The sequence below is a fragment of the Trachurus japonicus genome, chromosome 20, assembly GCF_045865225.1.
Source record: "Trachurus japonicus isolate A0001 chromosome 20, Traja_1.0".
NCBI classification, from domain to species: domain Eukaryota; kingdom Metazoa; phylum Chordata; class Actinopteri; order Carangiformes; family Carangidae; genus Trachurus; species Trachurus japonicus.
This window is the reverse complement of record NC_140926.1, coordinates 14,650,705-14,665,289: the sequence shown is the minus strand read 5'-3', so window position 1 is coordinate 14,665,289 and position 14,585 is coordinate 14,650,705. Positions and strand designations below refer to the sequence as shown.

Sequence of the window (14,585 nt, the reverse complement as noted above, 5' to 3'; positions counted from 1 at the left end):
GAAAAACATTAATACAAGTCTAAAAACAATGGTGTGAGATGATGGGAACCGACCTTGGCTAAGCTCGCTGTGAAGAGGACGCATTCAAAGAGCTCCCCCATCTTCTGGAGGAACTCGTCCACGTGGGGCCTCTTCAGCACGTACACCTGAAACAAGGACGCAAAAGTGAATTCACCTCAAATGCACACAATGCTTTTCACCACATTGCACTGTTTTGGGATACATTGACAGGTCATCTGTTATTTATTAGTTATGACTTTAAAAAAAGAAGAGAGATCTCAACGATGTTACATTTAGTTTGTACTTTATCTTTTTTTATGCTGAAACTTCATAATTCTTTACAAGAAATCGTCATCATAGATCTTGAACGCAGTTATACACAAATTGAAAAATGTCTCATATCATCAAATCACCTTCCTGAACAAAGAAACATATCTGAAAACATTACATATATAGGCCTATTTTATGAATACACAACATATGCATCTAAATATATATACATCTAATGCTAAAAAGAGTTAGATAAATCCAAGTGGCACAAGCAGCATTGTTTTTGTCTGCCTAATTAACGCTTAACATCTCTGGGATTGTGAGTAACCATTTCATTCAATTCCTTTTGTTCTGAGATCATTAAACAACTGAGAACTTTGGCATCTTTCGTAAAACAGACAATACTTTGGTCTCATCAGTCGTCTTTCGTCATCCTCTTCAGTTGGTGTCTGTGTGTTAGTTGCTGCCCCCAAGTGCAAGTAATCAAGAATAGGCCAAAGCAGATACAGAAAGCCTATCCTGGATTACTTGAACCAGGTTACAGCTACAACTTCCTCCGCTTCAAATAGGACACAGAAAAACAAACCCTTAACATCAATATACTGCACAAACACAAGCACGCTGTCTCTTGTCACAATGACAAGCGCCTCTGTTTCTTACTGTGTGTCGTCAGTTCTTTCTCCCACACACACAGACACATACACACACATTTAATATGCAGTGAAACATCTCTTCTCTTAACAGTAGCTTCCAGACAACTTGTGACATTTCTTTAGCTGGTGACACAATCGTGTTGTGGTGCATGTGTCTTTACAGTCGGTGAACACAACACGGACCCCAAATAAATCAAGAATAAAACAGAAAGCATTAAATTCAGGGAGCAGTGTTTGAGTCGTCCCACTCTGACGTAGCTGTTAGATAACAGAGAATAATAAATATAAGAAAATGAAGCCAAGGCCTCTTTAACAGCCCTTATAAATTAATACTTTTTTTTTTCGAGCCCACTTTGGGAAGTGCTCCATATCAGTGCAATATTACCTGATGAACAGTTCCATCAATCTCCACTGGAACGATGAAGTCTGCATTGCTGATGGGCTGCAGAATGAAGAGAAACACAGACAGGATTTAAAATTAGTGTTTCTTACTCAAAACAACACAACCTGACAGGGTTAATCACATGTTTCATTTTTGATTAGAAAGGTATGGTACTCCTCTAAGGTGCCCCAGGCAAACTAGGGAGGTTTTAAGCGTAATGTGGTTCCCTCAGCTCCGGTGCTCTGCGTCTCAATGTTAGTTAAAAACCAGAAGTGAGACTCCGGGGAGAAACCAAGGAGCTGAGCAAGATGACAGACGTGAGCGCGGACAGGAGGAGTGCCAGCATTTTCTCAACGTGCGACTCGTGTCATCTTTAAAAGCAAGAAAGGGGAGACGGAGAGGTGCAGGAGGCAGAGGCAGATAGATGCCAGAGGGGTGTGGGTGGAAGACAAGTGGAGGGTGTAAAGACAAGGATGAAAGGATTAGGTAGGAGGCACAGCGGTGTCGTTTCGGAAATGGAGAGAAAGAAAAATAGGTGACAGAGAGAGAGACGGGAAAAAAAATGTTTCTCTGTATTTTCAGAACACAAGGAAAGCTACTTCCACAGGAACTTAGCTGTCACCGGTTTGGAAAGATTGTTTTAGAGACAGAAACGGGTAGAGGATTTTTTTTTTAAAGTATTGTTTTATATGTGATAGTGACTAATTCATCTGCTGATATTTAGAAAATCTGCAAAAAAAATACAACTCTTTGGTAAAATAACACTTTTGTGTCCTTGAGTGTGCTTTCATCTTTTTGTAATTTACATTTCAGCCTCAAAAAGTCAGACAACAAAAAACCATACAACTAGTCAAGGTAAATTAAGAGACTGAGAAATTGTGTAAATACTGTAGTTAAACCATAACTGTATGCCCCTTTGAATGTAATTCTTGTGTCTGTGTTTTGATTTTTTAGTAATCGGAAACATCATTTAAACATTTAATATCTATATATTTATATGCTTCTTGATACATTACTATAAGTCCTATGTGCAGGCAGCTGAATGACAGATAATGAACGGCAATACAGTCAATATTATTAAACTTTAAATGACCTTTGTGTGTAAAACTGCATTACAATATAAATGCTAAAAAAGGGACAAAGTATGTGTCTTTTAGAGCAGACTTGTCCTCAGGTCTTAAAACAATGCTGTTACTTCCATAAAATTGTTTTTTAATGAAACCAACTCAGCATCTTTGAATGTAAAGCTGCCCACATCCTCAGTGTTTTTACTGTATATGCAATTTCAGTGCCACTTGCCTTCAGGCATAAAACCACAGTTAGCAGGAAGTGTTTGATGCCATCCAGTAGAAGGGGCGTTTGCAACGAACACAGAGCTTTGACCTTCCACTTGTCACCTGCATTAAGAGTCTGATGTGACCAAGATGTTCGGTTTCTTTATGTTGTGCAAGAGTGAGTCAATGTACGACTGCAGCTCCTATAGATGAACAGGTTTTGTCATATTCAGCTCTGGTTTACCTTAACCCCCCTGAACGTATAGACTGAAGCCTCGGTTGTCTAAAAACAGTATCAGTAATGAGCCGAGCCAGTGACAGCCAGGCAGAGGAGAGAACAAACAGGCAGCAGCATTAGTCCTACTTTCACAAAGAAAAGAGAAGGAACAGAGAGAGACACAGATGGAGGGAGAGATGCAGAAACAGACTTGGCCTCTGCCTGTTACTCCTCTGCTGAATCACTCCATCATCTGAAGACTGAACACACAACAGCTGCTCGTCGCGCTGCTGCTCTGTAATGGACCCAGATCGGAGGCGGCGAGAGATATGGAAATTGAGGAGGGCGAGAGGGGGGAATGTATGTTTGAGAGAAATGGTCGGGATGAAGTAAATGATAAGAAGGAAGAAGGTTTTTTATGGATCTCTGCTGAACCAGAGTTGACCTCAATATGGGTGATGGAGAGAATTTCTTCTGGGCTGTTTCACCTGGCGATTAAAGCCTGGCTGCGTTCCCGTGTTTCCTTCTTCGCATGCACACATATTGGTATGGAAATATTATTCAAGATTTGGTTTAGATTTTTGTTTAATTCATTTTGATACAATAAACATTTTTTCTCCAGTTGCTTTTTTTCCAAGTAAATAAAGAGGACAAACTTCTTTATCAGTTAATATGCACATTTTTATCAAAAGAATAATTCATTTTAGCCGATAAAAAGGGTCAAAGCATTTTGATTTGTACAAAAACTAGTAGTTTACTATCATAAAAAAACAGCAAATATTCAAAATCAGGATGCTGAAAGCTTTGATTTTTGCATTGTTTTTGATTAATCTTTTAGTTGTTTCAGCTCTAACGCCTTTATTTAGACAGGCGTGTGGATTTAAAAACACAAAGGACACGACTCTGTTCATGGACTTGGTGCTCTGTGAGATCCAGCGCTGTAAGCTCCATAAATCAATGGTTTCTGCTTGACAGCCGTGCACAGAGTCTGACCTCAACCCCAACTGACATCTTTAAGATCAACTGCAACGGTGACTGTGAGCCAGTCCTTACTGCACCACCCCCACCCCACCCACCCACACACACACCCACACACCCACACACACACACACACACACACACTCCTCTACAATGCTCTCGGGGCTGAATTGAATCACATCCCTGCAGCCATGTCCCTTGTGGACAGCGTTCCCAGAAGAGCGGAGGCTGTTATGACAGCAGATTGAGGCCAATGGGTTTGGAATTATTAGGAACAATCACATCTGAACGTTCAGCCCGCCTGTCCACATACTTTTGGCCACGAACTGTATGTTTTTCCTTTTTTTGTGAGGTCATTTAATTGAAACACTGGTTTTGAGAGCTGCCAAACAAATAAACTTTACTTGTTATATATAGAATATGAATTCCTTCAGCTACTTCACATCTAACGCACGCTGGATTTAATCCAGCAGCAGGATAAAGCATACAGTATGTGACGTATTATGTAACGGTTCTCTTTTAGTCTATGTCCATCTGTGAGTCGTCTGTGTGAAATGTTCCCTGTTCGTTGTGGCTGTTTATTTCTGCCCTAATTGTCCAGTTCCAGCATCACTGGCGTCACTCGTCTGTTGAAGAGCTTATTATTTTGATCCAAAATCACCTCCAAACCTCTAGAAAAAAAATGTACAGGAAATCCTGCAGGGCTCTGAACGGAACTGAAAATGCTGCGCGTGTGTTGCTTTCTGTTTCCTGCTCTTCCTCTCCCAACCGATCTCCATTTACTGCATAGCTTGAATCCATTTCAAACCGCACACTGATCTGTGAACTTAATGAATTTTGATGGATTGAGTATCCGCTGTGCAGCCGAGGTTCATCAAAGGGGGAAAAGAAACAGCTCCTGTGTGAGTTTCTGACTTGTTTTGTCAGGAGAGAAAACAAAACCCAAGTTCAGACCATTAGAACAGATCCAGGATTTCTGAGAAATTCATCCCGCAGTCATTCAAGGCAACAGTACACTGTGTTGGACACACCCTTAGTGTGTGGGTGAGCATGTACGTGTGTGTGGCCCCGTACTGCTGGCATGTGACTGTAATGGGTGGGTCCAGTACAGTGTGTGTACATTTTTCTCTCCCCTTTTGCCTTTCACAGCAAACGAGGAATTAATTCCAAGCAGCATGAAAATGTGCTGCAAGTGTTTTCTCAAATTCTTTTGAAATCAACAAATACTAGAGACCCAAAAATACTCTTCAGCCTCATCCTGAGCTGTCTATCTGTTGTTTTTTTTGGCTTTCTTATTTGAGCTGCACACACGCTGAGGACAAAAGCAGCAGATACAGTGCACGACGTAGATGTAATAAGAGCGGCTGCATGGGGCTGAGGAAGAGCTGTGCTGAAGTGGGTCACTAGGTGTGCCAGCCAGGTTTGTGAGTAGAGGGAAGATTTGTTGGAGTGATACAGGGATCAGGTCTTCAACACATGAGAAGAGGAGCTACACACTAATGGGACACATTTTCAGGATTGTGACTATAGGTACAAACAGTGACGTGGTGTTAACATTATGGACTATGGGGTTGGCTTGATGGTTCACCAATACTGAATTAGTTGCACTGTTATTAAATTATGATCCAGTGAGTTTTTTGTTATTTAAAGTTGACAATTTTGCGTTTTAGTGAAATATCTAAACAACTAGTGGATAGATTAAATAAATTAATAAATTAAAGTAGTACAGAAAGGAATAATACTGTAGGTTAAACTCCTCCTCCCACTAATCTAATAGAATATTTTACTGCTGTTTGTTTCTGTGTTTCAAAAAGAAGAGGAATGTATAGCTGCATCTGCCCAGCTTTAAGAAAGCTTGCTCATCTAACAGTGTGACATCATTTGAAACTGTAAACCTTATGTACAATTAAACTGTAAGAGTCTTACATACTAAAATAGTTGTTTTAGTTCGTTATGCTGGTGGATGGGAGTTGGTTGTAAAGGGTTAAAGGATGTTAGCTCATAAAGTCTAACATTTTTGGACATGATGCAATGTACATGCTTTTCACTGGACGGGGAAAATACTAGAGACAGCTCCTGCCAAACAACTGGAGTGGAGGAAGCTTATCCTACTCATGCTGATCAATTGCATGATGCACAGGATTTTATTGGTTGCCATGCCAACAGCTTGTTATAGTAGTAGCCTCCCTCTTGCGTTCTCTTCTTTTAGCTGTTGTATAAAAGCCCACACAGATAGATACTTTATGTATACCTCAGCGATGCTGCCAGAGCTCAGCAAGCAACACATCATATAAATATATTATTGTCACCATCGTGCCCATATTTACTGTAAAGAGTGGCATCCTCAGGATTTATTTCTGTATAATCCTATTATCCCTCTAAGGCAGTGGAATAAAAGCATGACACAAAGTGCCTGCGTACTTGGATGTCTTTTGTGTGTGTGTGAAATACCTTGAAGGAGCTGTGTACGAGGGTTTCGTCCAGGTCGATCACCACACAGTTCTTGCCGTAGTCTTCTATACTGACCTCAGGCAGGAGGAACTTGGCTGGAGGCTGCAGAGACAACATACATCATTTACAGTATAATGCATAGAGGAAACAGTCTGCTACACACGCTCATGGACACACACACACACACACACACACACACTGACACACACAGAATCATAAAGTATAGGTGTGATGGCAGCTCAGTGAAGGTGTTGGAGACACTTCCTTGTCCGCTCTGGGTGGCATTAAAGAAACACTTAACAACACTAATGACCTGCAGGAAGTGTCAGTGAATCCGTATCAGAGCTCTGGTGACTATGTGTTACTTACCGTAATTTGGACACAGATTGTTGTATCTTTACAAAAAAACAAATATTTTCTTTTCTTTTCTTTCCTTTTATTTTCTTAAGATCTGAATTAAGGCTGGGCTACATGGCTGAACTGGCATTTCATGAGAAGATTTTTACAATATCAACGTATCACATTACTACCCCGTTAAAAAGATGTTCTGAAGCTGCTCATGGTAAAGAAGATGACTGCAGTCACTCGATGACAACTGAGCTATTGCTATGACAACTGGACAAACTCTATTCACTGAGGACGACCATTACATGATTTTCTTTCATAAAACAACTGCTTCAGAAATAATGTACATTACAATACATATATATAGCCTATCAAATGATTTCGATGCAATAAAGTGTATTTCACCTTAATGCGTTTCATCTGACTGAACATGCTACTTGTATTGACCATGTAAACAGGCTATAAAATAAATCAAGTGAGATAAAATTGAATTACCAGCGCACACCTGTGACCAAATCACAACATTGTGCTGTAGCACCTATAATCAAATTGTTAGTAACACGAGGTTCTGTGTCAAAACCTTGTGACAGTCACTGTCATGTCACCAGACATTATGTATTAAAAACCACTTCTTTTTCTACTGGTAATGTGCTGCCTGCTGCCTGTACACGAGTCCCTGTGGATATTTTCTGTATTACCTCATGGTGACTGAGCTCTGTGACTGTGCTGCCTTCGGGGTCGGGTGTGGGGTGGTAGGGGGCGGGGGGTTAAAGGAGAAACACTTGTGTCCTCTGCCAAGCCGGCCTGGGGCAACAGACAGGCACGGGGCAGATGGTAGTACCATAGGGGGGCACACACACACTCACCACATCCATGCACACATACATCCATACACACCGAACAGATCTATATAGAGGTGAAGAGCAAGGACTCCGTCTCACACACACATACAAACAGACACACACACAAACACACACATTATTATCAGTATGCCAGCCATCTTGTGTGTGTGTATCCGTGTTTTAGTGTGTTTTGGCCAGACTGACTGTATCTCTCACGTCGTATCGCAGACTGCATGCTGATGTATCACAGGAAGAATACCCTGTGAGCAAGGACACGCAATGACACACTGTCAGGCCATGATGAATGTGATTTACACATGCATGTTGAGCAAAGAAAGAAGGACTGACTGGGACCGTGACCTTTTCACCACTTGCTGCACTGTGATAAGAAGCCCTTCACATGAAACCACAACCAGGGGGCGCTCTCCCAATCTAATACCTGTGAATCGCAGCAGTGCACCATGATCACTTCTAACAAGTCATTTCATTTGATCAGCGGGAAGCAGAAAAGTCCCAACAAATGTTGAAAACGATTGTTTGTTGGGAATAAGAGGGACAACGGGACTCCAGTGAGTTCCCATATGCTGTGCAGGTAATACTTTAATGTCAACACTGAATCCCTTGTGATGGATGGGCTACCCTCATAGTGTTCAGTATCAGAGATAAGGAGACAGTCATTTGCATTAATGTAAGAGATCAAATGTTACCATGTAATTACCATTTCCACTTATCTTACTATTGCACCTGAGTATCAGTTAAAATCATCATGTAAATGTAAAACCTTAAATTTTCCATTTTTATTGAAAACATCCTTCCTCCCTGTCACACATATTCAATGAGCTGCATCATTGTACGTTTTTTTTTTTTTTAAACATTAAAAACTAAATGTCACTTATTTACAAAAACTATGCGATATATTTGTGTGTATATATAATTTTCTGTTGTTTTTGTAGGTTTTTATGAATTTGTGATGTCTGTGTGTCCGAATGTGTGATTTATGTTTTTGTTTAAGTTGAGCTAAAAGGTTGTGTCTCTACTTTGGATAGTGATGTGGTATTTGTGCAGGGAAGCTAAAAACCTATCTGAAAGTTGCAGATGCATCCCGTTTGTCTGCTGACTTGACTGATGTCGGTTCTAATGTTGCTTTACAATGAACCGTGACAAAGACGTGACCTGTCCAGGTCATTTTGAGTTATTTAAGTTGCCTGGAACCACGCTGGGAACACAAAGAGCAGACCTCAACACCACATGTACTTCCTGCCGCTGAAGGGAGGTGTCTGCTGGGTGGTGTAGTTTAAAGCTTGGCTGTGATGTGGGATGCTGTGAGTGTGAATATCCTAAATTACTATAAACCGCGGGTACCGTGTACGGTCCAAAATAGCTAAATTAATTGCTGTTTCAGCACAAACAAAGCAGGGATCAGATAAATCCCCCTTTTTGGTGAACGTCTGACAAAGTACTGAAACCAAACCCCATTCTAATGGACTGACAGTGGTTCATTCACCGCAGAGTTCATAGCCACAATGTAATCTTTCTCGGTGTAGACAGATACTTAATTTAATCAAGTCTTTTAAGCGCGAGTGATCCATTTGTTGACCCAAACTGCAGCTGTAAAGGTCTAGTACAAGATTCAATAAATTTGATCTAATAAGAAAATCAATCTCATGTTCTATCCCAGTGATGGGAGAGAGACTGGAGAAATGGACAGGGGGGCAAAGCAACAAATAAATCATATGATAATAAATGGATTTAAATGACTTCTTGCTCCCAACTGTGTGAGCGGAGGGTAAGCGGCGCGAAGCAAAGCCTTGGAAACCACATGATTATCAGAATGGGACAGTACGGCATTTCACCTGAGAGCAAAGAAAAATCACCTCTGTGTCAACATCCACATGCAGCTAGAATGATGAAGCACAGCGAGCGGAGCGAGGACGCTACTGTGATGGAGCGAGATGAAGAAAAATGAAAGATAATAATACATACACTGGGGATGGGGATGACCTGGACCTGGTCACACTGGAGAAAATAAACAGAGAGAGAGAGAGAAAAAAGAGAAAGAGATTGAAATAGATCGGGTGGAAAACCAGAGAGAAAAGAAGAAAGAAAACAAAGCAAAAGAAAAACAGTGAAAAAACATTGTCGCGAGGAAGAAATCGACAACATCAATATTCTAATCAACAAATGCACAGGGAGAGAGAGAAAAGAGGGAGAGGACAGAGAGAAAAAAGGAGGACATATAGTACACATGGTGATACAAAGTGAGAACAACTTGCTCAAAAACAAACAGAGCTGCCATAGTAACAAATATGGCTGGCCAGAAATCCAGCAACAGTACACTGCTGGGAGGGACCGCGGGCAGGAGCCCAGCTCAGAAAATCAGCCCCACTCTATAACAAGGCTTTTTATGGCGAGGTTCGCTAGGTTCACTCTAAATTAATGGGAACTCATTTGTTAAGGAGGGGTCCGGAGCGGGTCAGAGCTGACCACATGTATAGTGTCTGTGAGGGGCCACGCATTCCTCCCCTGAATGAGAGACATTTACAGGTAAACAGGAGTGGAAATGTGATACGATTCTGCTCCATTTATAGCCCCGTGTACCTGCCTTGGCAGCAGAACGCCCTGTTTGTGGAGGAGCTTCGGGGGTTTCGGCGCCTTTTCCACGGCCAGAACCCTTCGCTTCACACATCCTCACTACACTGGTCAGAGTGTGTGTGTGAGGAGGAGAGGAGAGGAGGGGAGGGGGGGGGGGGAGGCGTGGGTGCCAGGCAATCCATCACACCGGACACACACAAGGCCCGCTTTATGGGGGATTAAAGAAGCAGCAGTTTGAGTGCATGTGTGCGTGCGTACATGTGTTGTCATGGGTGTAACGGTGAAGGCTCGTGAAAAGCTTGTGAGAGCATGCGCCAGAAAGAACGAGCAAGCGAGCGAGCGCGTGTGTGTCTCCTTAGCTTCTCAACGTGCTGTGCTGCGCGCTCTGTGTGTTATTTTGTGTGTGCCGTTGTGTGCGTAGGCAGATATCGAAGAATGCAAGATGGGAAGCGAGCCCGTATTTTCAAGCAGTGGATGGTAAACAAGCTCTGGGTTCAACGGGTTTGAAGCAGCTGGAAAAATTTGTGGAGGGAGCTCAGTGAGGCTGCACAGCACAGCGCCTCGGCCTCAGCTCTCTGCAGGAAAACACAAACTCTAACAAGCTCACTGTAACAAAACCAAACAAATGTTACTTGTTACCGGAGCTCTCAAGTCTAGTCTCTGGCTAGGATCTCTGTAGTGAAATATTAACTAATTCCCACAAGATTTTTTTTTCTCATGTGGATGCAAATGGTATGTCAGTTCAGTTGGATTCTGGCCAACTATGATGTGAGAGAAAAATGAGCTTCACCTTGGGAAGACTGCCATTCTCCTCCGGTGGTGGGGGCAGAGAAAGTGTCTTGTTGTTGGCGGGAGGTGGCTCCACGTGGTAGTCATTGTAGTTGCGGAAGCAGCAGAAGAAGGGGCTGAATATGCTCCGGCTGCGGTGCTTCTTTAGGCTGCTGTTGGACTGGGAGACTGGAAGAGATAACAACCACAACAGACAGAAGAAGCGAGGTTAGATTAGGGAGCTTTGAAGTTGACAGACAGTGATGGAGGAAGTAGTTTCTTTAGTAGCAGCACAACAACAACAAAAAATCCTCTCTTAAAAAACTCTTCACATGTCCTGGGGTGAGATCAAGACTGGTACCACTCTCTGGTACCACGCAGCTTGCAGTCAGTTCGCTTAACTGCCTACCTCCATATATTAACTTTGCTAATTAACAAATAAGCTCTCACCAAGAAATGGCCAAAGACATTAACCGAACATAAGACAATTACATTTTTTTTTACAGATGTGGATTTTTATTTTTTGTATTTTTTCCATTTCAAATCTTTGTGTCAAACTAAGTTAACAGCTGGCCGTAGCTTTGTATATAATGGTCAGATATGTGAAGTGTTACCAAGCATCTAAGGCTCAGAAAAATTGACGTAAAATATACAACATAAAAGAACTTAATGAGGAAAATGTATCTATATATTTTTTTTCTTTAAATGCATAATTTGCATAATTTTACTTAATTCAGTTTTTGGCAGACATTGTGCATCACAGATGCCTATTTTGATGTTTTGTATGTCACATCTTATTTTGTAGAATGACCAGAAGCTGCCAATTACATATACTTAAGTGCATTTGTCAGTTACATTCAACCACATTTAACACTGACAAACAAACAGCCTCTCTTGACTTAGAAACCAATGCTGTGTTAAGGCTATCTTGCTACAATGTCACCTGTTGAGAGCAGGTGCCATATTTGTTTAAAAACCTCCGTACTAATGAATGCTGCATATTTGAAACAGAAAGACACAAGTGATGCTCAGAGATGCAGACAGACTGCGTTTCATATGCGTCATCGCATCATCGCAACAAAAGGAGCTGAGATGTATGTTGTACAACACAGTGAAGCATCGGGTCCATGCAATAAGGAGCATGGGGGACAAAAATAGCTGTCATCAGACAGCCCTCTGGGAAGGCAGTCCACTTAATTAATATCAGATTGGGATATGACAGCAAAACAGATTTATATCATTTAAATGAGAGAAAGTGGAAGGAAATGTGACAATATTATAAAAATAAAAGAGAATGAAATGCCTCTTATATGAAAGAGATATAAAGATAGAAGAGAGAGCAATCCAGTCAGGATTGAAATGTGCAGTAATCACACAGCAGACCCAATATTTAAATCAGCTGAAATTATGAAATCATATGACTATATGCAAAAATGATGAAACCTTGATTCATATGCATGGCAAAAAGCACTGATCAGTAGCCGAGCGCGGCGAAGCTCCAGGGATAAAACAACATACACATATAGGTCCCTGGTTACATCATCCCTCCTTCCCTGTCTCTGAAGTCCATGGCCTACTTTCACACTGAAAGAGGAGAAACAAGCGGTCTCGAATGGTCTGTGGGCCTCCACGGATTATGTTTTTTTATATTTTCTCTTGGTGAGGATGAGGGGATAAAAATAGAATTTTAGGCAGCTACAGTACAAAGGCTAAAATCTGACAGTGCAATTATCCCAAGGTGCTCCTGAAGTTGAAATTCTGCCACTTTAATTGCTTTAAAGGTAATTTTCAGGCATGGAAATTCCAAATCTGTTTGGGACTTTGAAGTGTCCACGGGCCGACTTTAGCTGGAATCATCGTTTTCGTGCCTTGGAGTGGCCATCACACAGTGTCCCTGTTTGCTGCAGTCCTGTTAACGTGTTCATACAACCGTGTGACACAGGCAGCCCAGTTAGCCATGCATGATGAGGCTGTTTGCAGCTTGCTCCTATTCCGAGAGTCTTCAGATTGACATCTGGATCTATCCTTGGGTTCCTCCGTCTGGATCTGACAGGCTGCAGGCAGTTCGGCTTCTTTGTTCTCTCCCATCTTTGTAGTCCAAAGCTTGCTCTTGCTCTTGCTCTTCCCTGATAGATATTCTGAAGAAGCAGTACTTCAGTAAACAAACACAGCTTTATGGTCTGGAAAGGAAGGCAACATGCTGTGTTTGGTGACTGAAAGTGATCCTCTGCCCTTGCAGACTTGATTCACTCACTGTTGCAACAGAAAACTGATAACAGTCCACTAACCACATACAGAGCCTATATTTCTCTCTGTCTGAGGATATTAGCTGAAGGACAGCAGGAATCCATCTGATTACAGAAAAAGAAAAACAACACACACTCAAAGCATTAACCCCACAAGAAACAAGGTCACAGACACAGAACTGAGAAAGTCTCATCTAGCTGCAGAGTGTGTGTGAAGGAATTAAATACATACAGTAAACTAAACTTTGTATTGTGGCATAAAATTCAGAGATTTGTCAAATCAGATCGGGTTTGATTGTTGGTGGGTGGATGAATACCATTCATGGTGCTCATGGCACAGGCTAACACCTTTTTTTACTGAGGTCCCTTTTATACATATTTTTATTATCAAGAAAAATAAAATAAAAAATGTAAAACTGTAAATCAAGACCTTTGAGTTTTAGATTGTCAAATTAAATTTGAAGATGTCAGGCTATTTCTCATAATTTCCTGACATGTTAAACTAACTGATTAATGTATTAATACTTTTCTAAATTTTGTGTTTTTTATTTTTATTTTTTAATATGTGACTTTTTATTGCTTTGAGCTCCCCAAACTTAATTTAATTGTATTCCATTGCATTTGGGTGGAGGCAGAAATCTGAGAGAACGATCGGCTGATCAAGCCACAACTATTTTCATGGCTGAATACCATGGCTGGTAAGGGAGGAAAAATGCTTGTTTGAAACTGGAGTGATTGGACGCTTTGACATTGTAAGTTTCCAGCTCCAGAATCATCCCTCACTCTCCCTAAAGTTGGCCTCAAATGCCTTGATGTCATTCTTCGCTCCTCCATTTTGAGACCGTCTCTACATTTTCCCGCCCTGGTCCGCTGCCCCGATCAACTGGCCTGAAAAAAGCAGGTGGGAGTGGAAGAGAGAGAAAAAAAAGAGAGAAAAAGAGAGAAAAAGTGAGAAAGAGAGAAGAAAGGAGAGGGAGCTGGAAGGGGGAGAGAAGGGCGTAGAATGGGTGGGGAGAGTTACTGTGGCGAGACAGCCTATACTTGGGTCTGATTCTTACTCCACCCCCTCCTGCAACACCACCCTACACAAACAGAGCTTTCCTTTCTCCCTTTGACACAAATAACATGGCTGGGAGTTGAGTGCTGCCGGAGACTGAGCAAATACACACACACACACACACATGCAGTGTATGTTCACATGTTTCGGCATACGGCCACGTGTACAGCGATCTATACTTCACACTGTGACACATATGAAGCACACAGGAACTTTTTTTTTTCTTTCAATGTCCTTGCTCAGGAATGTGAGTGGAGTCAGCTTGCATTGCGTAGTAACGCAGCTTTCGTCAGCTCTGAGAATAACAGCAAAAGGTTAAAGTGCAGCATTTGCCATTAAGAATACTGGCACCAAACCTGCACAATCTATAGCAACACAACATGTTAAATCTAGAAAATAATAAGACACTGAAGCACCCGGACGAGGAAAGTGGTTGGTTGATGGTCAGCAGTCTAGTTAATAAGAGATAGACCACTTTTAAGATCGGCATGCAAGCAGCTTTATCTAACA

The 14,585-nt window shown here is 41.6% G+C and overlaps 1 protein-coding gene across 2 annotated transcripts in view; it reads right to left on the bottom strand.

The window, feature by feature from the left end:
• ctdspla (CTD (carboxy-terminal domain, RNA polymerase II, polypeptide A) small phosphatase-like a) overlaps nt 1-14,585 on the bottom strand; it is a 31,498-nt gene that overhangs the window by 2,101 nt on the left and 14,812 nt on the right. Inside the window, exons 2-6 of one of the 2 annotated variants that reach the window (XM_085763225.1) lie at nt 10,795-10,961; nt 9,396-9,428; nt 6,226-6,327; nt 1,309-1,365; nt 54-146 (exon numbers count right to left, since the gene is read on the bottom strand). In XM_085763225.1, the coding sequence (XP_085619351.1) occupies nt 54-146; nt 1,309-1,365; nt 6,226-6,327; nt 9,396-9,428; nt 10,795-10,961 (452 nt within the window). The remainder of the gene's footprint in view (nt 1-53; nt 147-1,308; nt 1,366-6,225; nt 6,328-9,395; nt 9,429-10,794; nt 10,962-14,585) is intronic. The other variant, XM_085763226.1, reaches the window with a different exon arrangement.